Source organism: Asparagus officinalis, chromosome 4 (assembly GCF_001876935.1).
Source record: "Asparagus officinalis chromosome 4, Aspof.V1, whole genome shotgun sequence".
Taxonomy (NCBI): domain Eukaryota; kingdom Viridiplantae; phylum Streptophyta; class Magnoliopsida; order Asparagales; family Asparagaceae; genus Asparagus; species Asparagus officinalis.
Genome location: NC_033797.1, coordinates 122,289,527 through 122,306,341, shown reverse-complemented (window position 1 = coordinate 122,306,341; position 16,815 = coordinate 122,289,527). Strand labels below are relative to the sequence as shown.

The following is a 16,815-nucleotide window of genomic DNA, read 5'->3' as shown; positions in this document are numbered from 1 at the left end:
TCATGTTAAATCACGTGTGAGATTTTATTTGCTGTGTTTGGTAGTTTTCGAGCTTTTTGCGTGATCTAAAAGTCCAACAATGGGCTCTATTCCTACTGACATATTCCTTTTTTTTACATGTAAGACACACCCGTACGAGCACAGCCAAAACACTTGTATAGCTAATATCAAACGATACACCATTTCGAAAATGATTGTATAGACAATGTCAAGGATATAGCACGAGATACGTGTCCAATGTCACAATAGCGGCGAACATCAAAATTCATTCTATGGTCATTACCCGCATAGTTAGGTATTCAAATCTGTAGTACTGACCATTTATCATTAGCCAATCCAAAAGGTACAGAAGAGAAACTCATTTTTCTTGGTGCTTCCTATGAAACAAGTGGTTAGATATTTGAGTTAAACAGGGCTTGCCGAGATGCTCGTCTTAATCCATGACATTATACTTTATGGAATTGATCTTATTTTTAGCCCATGTTGATCAAGACAATATTGATTACTCAATTGTCTTCACGCGGATTTTTATCACTAACGTTGTTAATGATGTTTGCACTTCTGTAGGAATACTCCTGAACTCATTGAGGCTGTTAGCGCGGATGGATTCAGCTGTAGATACTTAAAATCCTCTAATGAATTGTCCTCATCAGGTTTGCGTATATATGCTCACGCTGCCTCCCAGATTATTTGTAGAAAATATAAGAGAACTGAGCCTTTTATTCCATTGTCGCCAATGCTAACCGCTGATATTATTACCTGTCCAGGAAAAATATGGGTCTCACCATCTGAAAGATACGCCGTTGTTCCTGATGAATCTGTGAGCACTTCAAATTTCTCAGCTGTTTCACATCCAAATAAGAGAAATTTTGCATCCGTAACTCTTTGTTTGTTTTGTTGCCGTTTCATACTAAGTACTCAGATAAATCGATAAAAGAACAAAAACATGTGTTGAATACAATGAATCAAAGATATAACTTGAATGTCACTAGCTATATATATTTACATCTAAGATGAACAGGTTATCAACCGAGGAGCAAAGCCGAAAACGAAAAACTGGAGCGACGCAAGTGTACCACAGACTTGAGCTCTGCAAGTGTATCACAGACTTGAGCTCAGAGTGTATCACCCGCCTGTAAATTGTATCTTTATGTTCCCAAGTTTGAAGCTCCTGATTTGAAACCAACTGATGTATTATCTATCCTTCATTTATGACATTATAATTTCTCATGCCAAAGAAAGTTTGGAGTGCTTGATTTCTGATTTCCGTTAGAATTTTCTTCAGAAAAATCGTCATATATAATTGTAGGACTAATTGCACATAGGGCGTCGGTAGTATTGCTCTTTTGAACTTTGCTATCCCCGTAGGCTATTGCAGGTAGGCCTCTGAGCTTGAAATTTTTTGAACCCTTTCATGTCTATCTGCAACAATACATTTTCACTTAGGGGGTCTATCCGCAACAACAGATTTTCACCAAGGGGCTCTATGTGCAATTAACCGTGCAATTTAGCCCCCCCGCCTTGCTCTCAATTCTCTCCTCATCTGAGCATTTCCCCAGAATTGACGAAGAAACCACTGATTGGTGATGCTGTACCCCCAAAGGTGCTCCCCTCAATCGACGGCGACCCATGATAACCCAGGGGAAGCGGTCTATCCGGTAGAGCTGGCACGTCGATGTCCCCCTCGAGCATCTTGAGGGCGTCCGATATCGTTGGCCTCAGCGCGACCATGACATGAGCACACAATATCCCCACCATCACGAACCTCTCCATGATCCCCCTCGGGTTCTGGTTCCCTGCCCCGTCCGTCAACATGCACGGGTCGAGCACGTGCTCCGCCCTCCCTGCCTTCACCTGCGTCCACGCCCAATCGGTAACCAGCACCATGTTCGTCGGTGATGACATGTCCAGTGCCTTCCTCCCGCTCATGATCTCCAACACTACCACTCCGAAGCTGTATACGTCGCTTTTCTCAGTCAGCTGCCCGTAGAGCGCGTACTCCGGGGCGAGATACCCGTGAGTTCCGGCGACCCTTGTGGTGAGGTGAGATTGCCCTTCTCTTGTTTGCCTCGCTAGCCCGAAATCGGCAACTCTTGCCCTCATCTCGCTGTCGAGCAAGATGTTTGTGGCCTTGATGTCACGGTGATAAATGGCCGGTTTTATACCGTAGTGAAGATAAGCCAACCCTTTCGCCACGTCGAGAATTATTTTTCGCTGCGGCACGTCGGTAAGGCGACCCGCGGCCACGTTGGGTGTCGTCGTGCCGCGGACATTGGTCGTCGAGGTCGTTGGCATGTAATCGCACAAAGGAACCTTCTGGGTGCCTTCCTCCGTATCTCTCCCGGGTGATGCCACAGCCCGCTTCAAGGCCGAGGTTACGGTGGGAGTTTGATGATATCGACTCTGTTCTTGAAATCCTCGTCTTGAAATTCAGACTCCAGTTTTCTGAGCGGACTGCTGCGTCGGAGGGTCCCTGTACCACCAAACCCCGCGTCCGAATCAGGTTAGCTGCGAGAAGTTCGGTGGCCTTACTAAGCTCCTTGTGTGTAAAACCAAGACCGGTATTCGCCGAGGATAACGACGGAGCGGCTCCAATCCCGCTGCGCGAGGACTTCTGCAGCTCGTCCCTCTTTTTGGCTTATCCACAAGCAGAAGCAGATGAGGCAGGAGATGACACCAACGCGCCAGCGGCAGCAGAGGCGGTTTCGGGCGAACGACGGCGGTGTTGTAAGAAGTGACCCACCGCGGCGTCGCGTCGGAGTGAAGGCAAGTTGTTTTTTGAGACCGAAGAGCAGTGCGTAGAAGGGTCGTCAGGCTCTCGGGTTGGCGACGCGCGCGTCAGGTTGAACGCGAGTAAAACGCATTGGTGGCCGGTGGGAGACGATGCCGTCGATGGCGTTGACACGCGTCAGCCTCGTTGCGGCGTGTACAGGCGGCCGCAGAGGTGAGGTCAGAGAGGATCGCCGCCGCGGCTGAGGTGAGGGAGGTGATGTGGGGCCCACCTTGGAGCGGCAGCGTAGGTTCTGGAGTGCGGCTGCAGAGAAGGGGGATGAGAGAGGCGGCCGGGTCGGGGAACGGAGGGGAGAGGGAGGAGGGGAGGGAGGAGGCGAGGAGGGAGGATGAATCGAGAGCAGCGGAGGAGGAGGAGCGTGGGAGGCGGAAGAGGGAGTGGAGTGAGGCGGGAGGAGAAGCCGAGGCGAGAGGCTGAGGCAGAGCGGGTGAACGCAGTTGGTGGAGGCTTTGCCCGGGGCCGACGAGCGGAGGAATACACGGTGTGGTCGCCGACGGGAAGGTGGTGAGTAGGAGAGGTCCATGGGGAGCCGGCGGGGACGGCCGGGGGTGGGGAGAAAGATCGTCTCATTCATCATCATACACACACCGCGTAGGACGGAGATGATACTTGGAAGGCCCATAATCGTGTGGGTCGGGGTGGAAAAAATGATCGTTCGGGCGAGCGTACGTTGCTCGCATCTGTTTTTCCGCCTCTGTCTGGGGTCCTGGGTCAAACTTGGTGCTGCCGTTGAGCGGAACGGTGGGCTGGACCGTTGGATGAGGAAGGCGATGGGAAGGTGGGGCGTTTCTTCAAGTTAAGTTAATCCCCTGTAGAGCCGTCAGCGACGAGGGAAGATGGGGGGAAAACAATAGTGTTTTCTTTAGTTATCTATTAGCACCAAACCCAACGTTTTAAGTCCATTTGTTCCTAAACCCACGGACTTACAACGTTGCTCCTAAACCCAGGCATCGTTATTGAATTATTCTTTTAATCCACTCAGCGTAGTTCGAAAATATAACAAGTCGTAACAAAGTGTTGCAATTTGCACGAACATAAGAGCACATGACGTGCCAAATTGCCCAAAAAAAAGCAATTTTTAGTGAGGTATTTTGGGTTTGTGAGTAGGTTCTGGAAGTTGACGGGTTTAATCAGCGAAGGGTTGTGAAACTTTGGGTTTGGGGGCAAAAAAACACAAAAGGAAAAGAAGTTTCAAAGATGATGGGTGATGTTTTTGTTTGTATTGGCTGGCATGCATTTGACCAGGAGGGATTAACGGCAATTTGCAACGTGGGCTTTGTTTAACCAAGTGGGTTTTAGTATAATTCAACTTTTAGTTCCGTAACTGTCTAAGACTGTTTGGGATTCGGATCCTTTCCGCTAAATCTAGGGCTGTCCATCCGGGCCGGCCCGGCCCGGCCCGGCCCGGGAAATCGGACCCGGGCCCGGGCCTGGGCCCGGGCCTGAGCGGGCCGGACACCGGGCCGGCCCGGTTTGATTTTTTTTAAGAATTTTTTTTTATTTTTTTTTTATTTTTTTAAAATTTTAACAAAACCATAAATCATAAATTATTTTAACAAAACCATAAATCATAAATTATTATAAAAAATGTCATAAATGTAATTAATAACTTGAAATGAAATGACATAAATTACAAGTACAAAAAATGATAAAAATAACTTCTTTATTAATAATCGGTAAATCCTTTACAAGTATAAATTTATTTCGAAATTCGTCGCATCACAATAGATGAGTACATCCCAACTAGGTTGGCACCTACTCACCCATATCACTATCATTTGCAACTTTTTTCGAAATAATTTAATTCAAATTTAAAGCTAAGAAATAAAAATTACAATTTTATGAATATTATCTAATCATTATATCTATCTGCTAGTCCCAACTCTTCAAATTTATCTTCAATCATAGCAATCCGTTCGATGCCTTGTGTTCGCTTCTCGTATCTCCACCAATCCTGTAAGCACATCACCGCTTGTACAGTATACGGATCTAAGCATGTCCTGTGGTCGTCGATCAAACGTCCTGCTGTGCTGAAAGCGGATTCCGAGGCTACAGTCGAAACCTGCACTGATAGTAAGTCACGAACCATGGTGGAAAGTATAGGATATGAAACTGATCCATATACTTTCCACCATTGCAAAATATCTAAAGCATTTCCTTGACATCTAACTAAAGAAGCAGAAAAATATTCATCTATTTCAGAAACATCTAATCCTGATGAAGTTCCAGATCCACCAGTTAGTTCAGCTACCATTGCATACCTATCAAAACTTACACTTTTACCTCGACCTGTGCTCGAAGCTGAAGGTGCCGAAGCTGAAGACTGTTGTGTAGCTACACCATATCTAGCTGCATACTCATCATATAAGGTTTGAAAATAATTTCTAATAGCTAAATAATGAGTAGTAGCAGTAAGGGTGGATCCATCATCTAAGTCTATAATCTGTCCACCATACAATGATTGTAACAAACTTCGAAGGCCAATTTCCTTCAAGCATGGATCAATAAGAACACCAATACCAAAAATATGAGGAATAGGCCTAAAATACTTATTAAATTTACTCTCCATTTCAAAAATTATACTTCCAAAAATATCATCCATACGATATTTTGTAAAATTTTTTTGAATATTTAAAATTTGTAAAGCAGCTAAAGTAATAGTTGGATAATAACAACCAGATAATAACATAGTAGCATCATAAAAAACTTGTAACATCTCATTTAATTTACATATAACTGTCCATTCATCTTCAGTTATTCCATAAGCACTACCAGAGCTAGAACTAGAAGCATAAAAATTTATAAAATCATTTATAATTTCTTTATATTCTATTGCTACAGATAACATTGCATAGGTGGAATTCCACCTATGGTCAACATCTTTTGGAATTAGTCTAGGCTTATAATTTTTTCTTTTACAACATTGTTTCCATCTTTTAATTCTCATTTCAGAAGCATTATGCATATTAGTAACTGTTCTAACTTTTTCTATCATGGGTTTAATTTCAGAAAATGCACTTTGAACAATTAAATTTAAAATATGACAGATACATCTAACATGAAAAAGCTCACCATGACATGGCAATGACAAAGTTATTTTCAGAAAATCAACAGCTACATTATTATTACTTGCATTATCTAGTGAAAGAGTAAATATTCTTTGATCAATTTCTAGTTTCATAAGTTCTTCAACAATTAAATTTGCAACATTAATACCAGTGTGTGACTCTTCAATTGCAATAAAAGAAACAACTCTTTTAAACATTTTCCAACTTTCATCAATCCAGTGTGCTGTTATACATAAATAACCAGTTTGCACTCTAGATGACCAAATATCAGAAGTTAAAGAAAATTTGCAGTTTAAATTTTTAAAATAAGAAATTATTTTTCCCTGTTCCTCAACATAATATTTTAAAATATCACGTTGACAGGTTTGACGAGAAAATTTTGTAAATGCAGGATAAAAACCATCTCTAAATAAATCTTCAAATTCATCATCTTCTACTAATTTAAAAGGAAGGTTTTTAAGAACAATAAACCTGATTACGCATTTCCGGGCTCGGGCAGCGTCATAATTCCAACTGCCGAGGGTACCTGAAGAGGATGATTGGGAAAGCATAGACTGCCGGATATCACCTTGTAGATTTTGGCCTTTGTTGTGTTTTTCAATATGCCGTTTGAGATGGTTGGTGCCGCTCTTATGATGAGCTTTGAATATCTGGCCGCACAACGCACATTTCGCATTCTGAGAGATGATCCTACCGTGTTCATCCTTGGTGACGTCTATCTTCTCAAAAAAATTCCATACATCAGACCTCGGCCTTTTTGGAGCTCTTGGTGCCGTAGATTCGTCGCCACCAGATTCAGGATTAACACCGGTAGGATGAGGAGTTGTTGTAGGAGGACTCATCTCTGGATCGGTAGGAGTTGCATGTTGCTCTTCATAATCAGACCCAGAAGCCATTTGTTGGAAGTATTAGAAAATACAAAAGATTATAGGATAGTATATTAGTATGAGATAGTATAAGATTGTATAAGAGAGTAGTAGAGAGAGAAATAGATGAGTTTTGTTGTGAGAAAATGAATTGAAACCCCCCCTCTATTTATAGAAGCAGCCCCCTAGGTAAATGACCAAAAAACCCTCGAAAAATAGCCGTTTTTTGACCGTTTTAAGGGGCAAAACGGTCAAAAGACCAAATCTGGCCGTTAGGCCAGAGTTTGTCGCCCGTTGGCCGCGGCCGCGCGCAGCCCGGCCCGGCCAAAACGTTTGCTTCTCGTCGTAGCGAAGGTGACCGTTTTGGCCGGGTCCGGCCCGCGATGTGGATCGTCGGCCCGGCCGGCCCACGACATTTAATTTCTTTCCAAACGGTCGACATTTGTGACCGTATCGGCCCGGGCCGGGCCGGGCCAGCCGGCCGGACCGGCAGGCACGGTTCACGTCTGTCGACCGTTTTGCCGCGGGGCGGGCCGGCCACGCCATTCGAAAGCCCATGTGCCCAGTTTTGGCGCACCTATTCGGGCCTGGGCGGCGCGCGGACGCTGGCTCGACCAACGGCGCCGGGCCGTGCCGGACCCGGGTGTTGCCCGGAGATTTCCGGCAGTCCGGAGGGCCCGGGCACGACCGGGCCGGGCCCGGGCCGGACACCGGGCCGGGCCCGGGCTCCGGGCTTTTTGGACACCTCTAATCACAGCCATTGATTATCTAGTTGATGATTGTGATTTTTTTCTTTGAGTACAAATTAAGAATAAAAATGAGTGCAATACATTTAGATTGTATCATAACCGCCTACTAAATAATCAACGATTAAGATTAAAAGTAGTGGTCTCTCTACTATTTTGGTGTAATGGAGAAGATCCAAATATGTCTGTTTGCTCCGAACAAATTTGTTATTCATTGTGAGTATTATTCGATGACAGAACACAGACGAAAATGGATAAGAATTATAGCTGGGTGACATTTTTGTTAACGATTTATATTATTATAGTGGTTGTACGAAAACTATAAAAAAAAATCTTGGTGTTAATTTCCTGAAAAACTAGCTTAAAAAATGGCGATTTCATATAAAAAATTCTTTACATTAGGAATATTATTCTTTCATATCCACCGTTAGAACTATAAAATTTGACTCTAATATTTTACACTAATCTAAATCTCTAACCATGAGAAGCCGGTATTACTAAACTAACTCTTATTAAGACTATAACACTTGATATTAATATGACATGTTATTATTAATATTGTAATCATTGGCGGACCCATGCCTGTTCAAAGTGGTTCACTTGAACCACCTCAACTTTCGTAAATGGACTATATATTATAGATATCTGTTAGTGATCATAACTAACTTATAGCCCAGTGGTACTAGTGGTTGTTAGTTTCTAAGAGGTCACAGGTTCTAATCCTCCCAAAGCTTTCTAAGTTTGCTTTTTTACAAACCACTTTCTCTACATTATGTTTCTTTCTTTTTTTTAACCCAACATTCTATTTACTGTATTTAGATGAAGATAAGCCAAGTAATTATCTTTATATATATATATATACTTTCTCCTATTTTTTTATTTTTGCTTCTCTAAAAATATTTTTTCGCTTTATATTTATTTATTGTTTTTTACGCCTCTAATAATAGATCTTGAAAAAAAATATTAATGTATATTTTGAACCACCACGCGAGAGGGTGTGGATCCGCCACTGATTGTAATTCAATAATATAAAATTGTTAAGTCCCTCTTCAATGAAGGGTGTCCTTGTTCCGAAGATTTTCTTGTGGATAATGTCGCACCTAGAAATAATTAGGACAGCGCAAACGACTCTTTACCGACATTTCTTATGGTTAAAGAGGCAGACAGCAATGCAAACAGTAATACATAACACTAAATAATCTATTATATTATTAAATAAACAATTTAATATTATTATTAGAATATTTTCTCAAAAATTATTACATAACACTAAATAATCTGTAGTTGATAATAATTGAAATCTATCCTTTTTAACAAAAAAGTTATTTAATATAATTAATAATACTATTAATTGTTAATAATAGTATAGTAAAAATTTATAAAATATTTATAGTACAAAAATATTTAAGAGAATAATTAAAAAATTGAACTAGATAAATATTTTATATATAGCATATAGACTATATAACTATTTTAATAGTATTACTTGAACTAAGAATTATAATCACACCAAAACCCAAATATCTTTCAAAATACTTTTTATGCCATTTTCTGGTTCTAATTTATAGGGTTATCTACAAAAATCAAAAAAATATTAGGGGTATTCTTGAAACAAAAAAGTCATTAGGGGTTTAGTGTAATTTTAAAAGTTTATATGAGCGGAAAATTCACAAGGATTTAGTGTAATTTACCCCATTAAATAATTATAATAAGGAGTAACTATTGCAATATATTGCAGGCATCAAGTGTAACAATCTAAGGAACATCAGGAAAAAGTTAGAAATATTAATGCATCTTAGTTAATTTAGAGTTAAATTAATAATTTTTAAGTTGGAGAGCCATATTTAAAAGAACTAGTATAGTGCACGTTCGTTGCACGTGTACTCATTTTCATATATATATATATATATATATATATATATATATAGTATATATGATATAATATATATATATATATATATAATTATATATATTATATATTGTATAATATAATGTAAAATCTAAGGGAAATCAGGAAAAAGTTAGAATATTAATGCATCTTAGTTTAATTTAGAGTTAATTAATAATTTTAAGTTGGAGAGCGCATATTTAAAAGAACTAGTATAGTGCACGTTCGTGCCCGTGTCTCATTTTTCATATATATATATAATATATAATATATATATATATATATATATATATATATAATATATATATATATATATATATATATATATAGTATATATATATATATATGAGATGATAAGTGGTATCTTTTGTCATAGGAGGGGATTCCTTCCGTTTGACGCTCTAAAAATCAAATGAATTTTTTTTTCATTGCGACATTGTGGTGATCCGCTCGTTAACTTGATCTACAATATTCTAAAACCCCAAACACACAAGTTTGGTGGCTGAATCCGTCGTCGTTTCCGCTGCCATGCAAGCCATGTTGAAAAGTTCTATTCATTCAAATCACGTTAAAATTAATACGAGTGATGAAGGGTCAAACGACGACGGGTTCAGCACAACTTGGTGTGTTAGCTTTTAGAAATATGTAGATCAAGTTCAACGGAGCGGGATAATCTCACAATGTCGCTCAATGCATGTTGATTTTAGAGGCGTCATATGAGGAAATCCCCTCCTATGACAAGGACATCCATTAATGATATATATATATATTAATATAATATATAATAATATAATATATATAATATATATATATATATATATTATATATAAATATTATATTATAATAATATATATATATATATATATATATATATATATATACAGAGCATTTCCTTACGCATTGGTGGCGTACGCACTGAGGCCAGAAACGTCGTTTGGGGTTTTTTGTAAAATTCCTCGACAATGCCTCTTCTCGTGATTGTACTGTGCCAGCTATAAGAGGGTTTTTCGGCAAAAAAAACGCGCTGATATACACGATGCTCGTGACGCCAAGTCGTTTCTCTCTCTCTCCAAAAAATCCCCAATCACGAGACGACGAGCCCCCAAATCGACAAGTGCCCAGCAAATCGGCAGCCTCACCCTCCAATGCTCCAATCCGGCCATCTCCGCATGGCGCGACGAGCTCCAAATCACCCATCTCCAACCGTAGCTCCCCAGATCCGCCTCACCACCACGACTACGAAGTTTGAGACCACCTCCTCCGCCACGACTACGACGTCTGAGACCGCCGACCGAACCCCCCAACTCATCCGACGTCCACTCTTCTCTCAATCGTCAACAACAACATATCCTCTGAGACCGCCGACCGAACCCCCCAACTCATCCCAACTCCTGAAGAAGGGGTATGTTCATTGTTGGCCTTCTTGTTTTGATGATGTTTAACAAATAATTTATTACTAATGTTGTTTGTCTAGTGTTTGTGCATTCCTATGTTTTGTAGACAAACAACGTTGTTGGAGGTTGGATGGATTAAGCCTACACGATCATATCAAGAGGAGGTTGGCGGAATAGTGGAGTGAAGCAATGCACATTCAAGTCAAGATCCAAGACCAAGTTGAGCTACAATGAAGATCAAGACCAAGCTTGGGTAACTTAGTTTAGGATTTATATTATGTGTGTTAAGTACTTTAAGCTCAATCATATACACACATACACACTTTGGTTTTGGCTTTGTATATATATATAGTTATATATATATACATATATGTTTTTGATTTAATAGGTTTCGAGTTTATATATGAAACAAATGAATAGAATTAGAAAATACGATTTTTGCTTTCAATGTTTATATGCCTATATATGATTTCGTCTTTAACAAGCTTATATCAAATGAAATCATATTTAGTGGTTTTAAAAAATATTGCATAGAATATGCAATTTTTGTGAAAATATTGTATTCCTAGTTTTTGGACTTAACAATAATCATATACATACTTATATAAGTCTATATAATCATTGCTGCCAAAGCTTTCAAAACATGTGTTTAGCCAAAATATCAAATTTCACATGTTTATATTTTTCTGTGTTTTGAACTATTTGCAAAATTGATTGAATTTTTCACAAATGAGAAATGCAATTTGGAAAAATTCCTTTGTGAACATGTTCATTTACATGTGTATATACATTTTCCAAAGTTTCATAATTTTTGGACTTCATTTGTTATTTTTAACATATTTTCGAAAAGTCTTAAAAACAGTTTTTGAAGTGTATCAGATTTCCGGTCGACCGAACCTGAGTTCATATGTTCACTGCGGCGACAGAGAGTCTATGTCGGTCGACCCGCGTCCGGTCGACCGAAAAACTCCATCGGTCGACCGCACGGGTCGACCGACGATGCCGGCTCCAGAATGTTTTCCTCGTGTTTTTGCCTCTCATCGTCGACCGACGCGAAATTTTACGCGGCGTCGATCGGACAATAGATCCGTTGGCCACAACGGCCTACTTTTCTGAGGAGCTTTCTGCGCCTGGCCGTTTGTTGTCCTTTGGCTTGGGGTTTTTGGCTGATTGCTGAGAGGGTATAATACCCCATTGTCTCTTCAACTCTCAAGTCATCTAAGAAGTTTTTAAAGAAGTTTTTTTAACAAGCGCGTTTAAACTTGTTTAGTGTTTGTTTAAGTTTGGTTTAAGAAGCTTTTTAAGCATTTGAGTGCTTTTGCGTTTGTGAAGACAATTTCACAAGAGCAAGTGGAGATCATCATTTGGTGTTTGAGCAATCACTCTTCTCCCTCTCTCTTGTCATCTATAGAAAGTTTCCTTAAACTCAATTCTAGCATTTTATAAGTTTTGTTCTTAATTTCATAAGCTAGAATTTTATATTGAGTTTATATTGTTTTTCTCTATTTGTTCACACACAACCTATTGAGCTATATAGTATTTACATTCATAGTATATTTTTTGGATTGGGTTGTGCGGTTTGTGACTTAGAGTTGTGCTTAATTGAGTTCTCACCTTGTTAGAAAGAACAATCATTTGCTTATATTGAGCCTAATTGCTGAGATCACATTGTAATACACTTGTACACGCAGTGAGAAGTGTGTGGGTGAGAGTCGGGTATCGTGCCAAGAGAGTGGCGTCGGTTGACGGTGCCTAGGGAGAGCGTTGTAACGAGCACTTGAGGGAGACACGGCTAGGTCCAACAACTTAGTGGAGATGTAGAGTGTGATTGCCAAGAGTGTGAGTTGTAGAGTTTTCGTGTTAGCCCTAGAAAACCGGTGTGTAGAAAGAAGCTTCGGGCTTCCAAACCGGATTGTGTTAGTGCGATTTCTCCCCCCCTGCGGCCGAGTGGGGAGCGGGAGACGGTAGGACGGAAGGTCCGAACTCTGTGTTATCATATAGTGCTGTTGAGTGTGCTTTGGCGTTCATTATATTTCATGCTCATATCTTAATCGCCATTGTCATTTTACTCTTAGTTCATATTATCCACTATCTTGTTTATCTTATTTATGTTTATATCACCCTTAGTTTCATATCCTTGCATATAACTCATAGTATATCTCTCATTGCTAGGCATATATCCCGTTGTTCATATTGTTTATCTAGCTCACATATCTTGTTGCTTATTTTATACTTGCTAGGATAACGTATTAATTAATTTTAATTGGCATTTAATCGGATTAGATTAGCATAAGACCCTAATCACCCCCCCTCTAGGGTCTAACATTCATCTCTTTGTTACAAATTTCAAAGTTTTATTCTTTTTGTCTTTTGTTGTAATATGAAATTTTAAAAAAATAGTGGTACACAATAGCTTGGGTTGAGCAATTTGAATTTCGTAGTGAGAAAAAATTGTCAGGTTCTTGAACCGTAACTGGGACTATGCTTTTACAAAAATAGGGAGGAGACTGTACTTGTCCCTCACATTAAACTAACGAGAATTGATTCATGAAGCCAAACCAAGGTTCAGAACCATGAAAAGACTGTTTAGCTGTCTAGCTCAAAAGCAAGTAGTTTACAGTTATATAGTCAACAGTATTTTGTTCAAATTAGAGCTTACCTTTTTTGGTTCTATTGAGTTTTTTTGTACATTTGTATTCAAGGTCAAATTAGACGACTATGTTTCTTCTCTTATTTTGTTGACATGTTAAGACATAAAAAGACAATTTAAGAAATGAAAAACCAGTTGCTAGTGCCTGACTGAGAGAGCACGCACATTGTGCAGTTGTTTTGACGGGTAATATCAGCATAGTATTATGCAAACTTTATGTTTTTCTTACATGAATGATGTCACAAATGAAAAGTAGTCCTCAAATTTCAGGCATCATCAGTTGCATTGAGTTATAGGAGCCTGGAAATATTTTTCAGTTGGAATTAATACCATATGACATTTATTTTCATATGACAAACCATAGAAATTGACGAAACAGCCTTAAAGGCTAGAGACCATTACTAATAGGAGCCTTGGAACCAATATGATAAAATGCCTTGTTAAAATTAAAGAATGATACTATATGGATGTATGTGAAATTAACTCTTGAAAATAAATATCAAATTGAAGATTGTATCATGTTACTAAAATATCAACTTTAGTAGACGACCTGATCTTCGATATGATGTATGAATGTCAAAATTCAAGAGTACTAATCTATACCCCCCTGCACTCATTATACATTGCCTTCAACAAATATAAAAATTTTGTTTACCCTCCAATTTGGGGTATTTTCAGGTTATCCATGGCTAGAAAAAGTTTTTATGTTGTGAAGAGAGGTCGACGATGTGGTATTTTTAATAATAGGGAGGAATGCAAATATCAGGTCGATAAGTTCCCAAATGCCTCCTACAAAGGGTATGCAACATACGAAGAGGCTTTGATTGAATGGGAGAAGCACACACTCGCTCGTGATTCAGCATCAAGCTCGAGGCCTGTCCAAACATCCGTTTATGCTCAAGAACGAAGATATCCAGTGAGCCATAATCTGGATGTGGACAAGGAAAAACTTGGGGAAACTTCTATTTTCTCTATCTATGCTTTTGTATTAGGTTCATTGTTTACAATATTAGTATTTCTAGTATGTATCGTTGCGGTATTTGTTGGTTTTGTATTAGGTTCATTGTTTACAATATTAGTATTTCTAGTATGTATCGTTGCGGTATTTGTTGGTTTCTCTATTGCAAAAAACATATGATGTAATTTGTGGCTGAGCTTGAATTGGTTTGATATGTATTCGCTGAGTTATTTCATGTCTTGTTGCTATAAATTAGAACTATAGGGTGCTGATCATTATTGTAAGGATGATTATGAGGTACAAAATATGTTGGCTACGTTAGGGTTGCCTTATATCCATATTTGACTATGAGAGATAGGATAAGGGATTGTTTGATGGATGCTAAGCGTTTATAGGAGGTTATAAGACATCTATCAGGATTATCCTAGGATTATCCTTTTATCAACCAAGTAATTGTTTTGTTACCTTCTCACTCTTATTCATTATGGGCATTTGATCAGAGGTGGCAAGTCTTGTGAAATATAGCAATAAGAATCATCAAACTTGTTAATCCGTGGAGTGCAAGAGTCTGGATCATAATTTTAATTCACCTCCGCAGCCAAGATTTAACAATTTCATGCGGGCTTTGACTTCATCCAAATCCACCGTTGATGATGCAGAGCAGCCCTATGAAGCTCCGACCTCTACTAACCAGTGGAATGCAGCTCCGATGTTCTATATTTATGGGGCTTTTGCGGCGATGCAGCATCAGATGTTGCTGCCGCTAAGCGTTTGAAGTCAGGGGAGAGGGAGACTGAGACTTCTTTCGCTGGTTCTAACACCGTACCCAGAGATGAATCAAGCGTTGAGGATGGAAGTGACCCCCCAAATGTTAGTTTGAAGTTCAGACCAAGCGAAACGTCAACTTTCAGGAGCCTGAAAGCAACAAAAAACAAACCTTGCCAGGGTTTCGTGCCGTATAGAAGATGTGTACCTGATAAAAAAGGAGCAGTTATTCAGGACCTTGAGTTATTGTTAGATAACCCTTTATTAGCATAAGAGAACATGATACATTTGCCAAGACAATCACTAAAACCGAAGCAGAAAACCATACCAGCATCAAGTCCAACACATAAGTTACAATATACATAACAAATCTAACACGAAAGACCAACACATGAGTTACAATTGTACATAACAAAACTATACCAGCATCAAGTCCAACACATAAAACAGATACATTTGCCAAGACATAAGTCCACATATAGACCAACACATAAAACAGATACATTTGCCAAAACATAAGTCCAGCATCAAGTCCAACACATAAAATAGATACATTTGCCAAAACATAAGTCCAGCATCAAGTCCAACACATAAAACAGATACATCCAGTAGGGTAAGCATCAAGTCCAATTTCTGGTGTAGTTGTTGTAAAGGAGAACACTGCCAAATCTAACACGAGGATGTCGCTGTATTAGTAGGGTAAGTATCAATGAAGGAGTTATATTAGTCTAGCAAATATCAAGCAAATGTAAATTCTTATCTATAAACGGATTTTTATTAAACAACGGATGCCTTAAAATCATTATCAAATCTCTTACCTTGAAACTGTGATATCTGTACTTTCGCGTGTAAAGCCATATACGTCTTCATAGTCGCACATCATCCCCATCTTCACTTGATGACCCATTACCCTCTTGCCAATTTGTATCACAAAAATCATCGTCGTCCAATACCATCTGATACTTGAGGAGTATATATCAAATCATCGTCGTCCAAGTTTACTTCATTAGCTTCAGTGCCCAAGTTTTCCATTTCTCACAAAAATTGTAATTGATCTATATAAAATGCATATAATATCAAATTTCATAAATTAGGTATAATCTCGTCAGAGGAAAAAAGCTTCAGTGCAATCAGTACATTGACTTTATAAATTTGGATTATTTACATTCCAATACCCTGTAATATCATGAATCTACATGGTAAACAATAACAAGGTACAAAATCTATCATATTCTTTCCTTGTTTATTGATAACATAGAGACAATCCACAGCAACGTGATGTTGGCCTTCTTGTTTTGATGATGTTTAACAAACAATTTATCACTAATGTTGTTTGTCTAGTGTTTGGTTGCTGCATTCCTATGTTTTGTAGACAAACAACGTAGTTGGAGGATGGATGGATTGCGCCATAACGATCATATCAAAAGAAGTTGGCGGAATGTCGGTGAAGCTTGCTATTCAAAGTCAAGATCCAAGTTAAAGCTTCAAATCCGAGAGGTTATCAAGATAGAGCTTCGTTGAGATCCAGATTGCTTGGGTAATTTAGTTTAGGAATTTATATTATATGTGTTAGTACTGTTAAGCTCATATTATACACACATACACGTTTTGGATTTTTAGTATATATATAGTATATATATACATATATGTTTTTTGGTTTAATATTTTCGAGTTTAGATATGAACACAA

At 38.9% G+C, this 16,815-nt stretch overlaps 2 protein-coding genes and 1 long non-coding RNA gene across 4 annotated transcripts in view; 2 read left to right on the top strand and 1 right to left on the bottom strand.

Moving 5' to 3' along the window:
• LOC109838064 (ultraviolet-B receptor UVR8-like) overlaps window positions 1-1,230 on the top strand; it is a 34,138-nt gene extending 32,908 nt beyond the window's left edge. The window contains exons 10-12 of the mRNA XM_020406519.1: window positions 568-653; window positions 768-820; window positions 1,022-1,230. Coding sequence (XP_020262108.1) covers window positions 568-653; window positions 768-820; window positions 1,022-1,087 — 205 coding nt within the window. The 3' untranslated portion in view covers window positions 1,088-1,230. The remainder of the gene's footprint in view (window positions 1-567; window positions 654-767; window positions 821-1,021) is intronic.
• Window positions 1,045-2,295, bottom strand: LOC109839240 (probable receptor-like protein kinase At1g11050). Its single transcript, XM_020407668.1, has one exon. The coding sequence runs from the start codon at window positions 2,293-2,295 to the stop codon at window positions 1,540-1,542; it is 756 nt and encodes a 251-aa protein (XP_020263257.1). The 3' UTR covers window positions 1,045-1,539.
• LOC109836122 lies at window positions 10,563-14,579 on the top strand. Of its 2 annotated transcripts, XR_002245842.1 has the most exons (3): window positions 10,563-10,761; window positions 14,082-14,395; window positions 14,462-14,579. It is a non-coding gene; the product is annotated as an uncharacterized LOC109836122 (long non-coding RNA). The 2 variants fall into 2 exon arrangements; XR_002245841.1 differs by lacking the exon at window positions 10,563-10,761 and having other exon boundaries at window positions 13,624-14,395.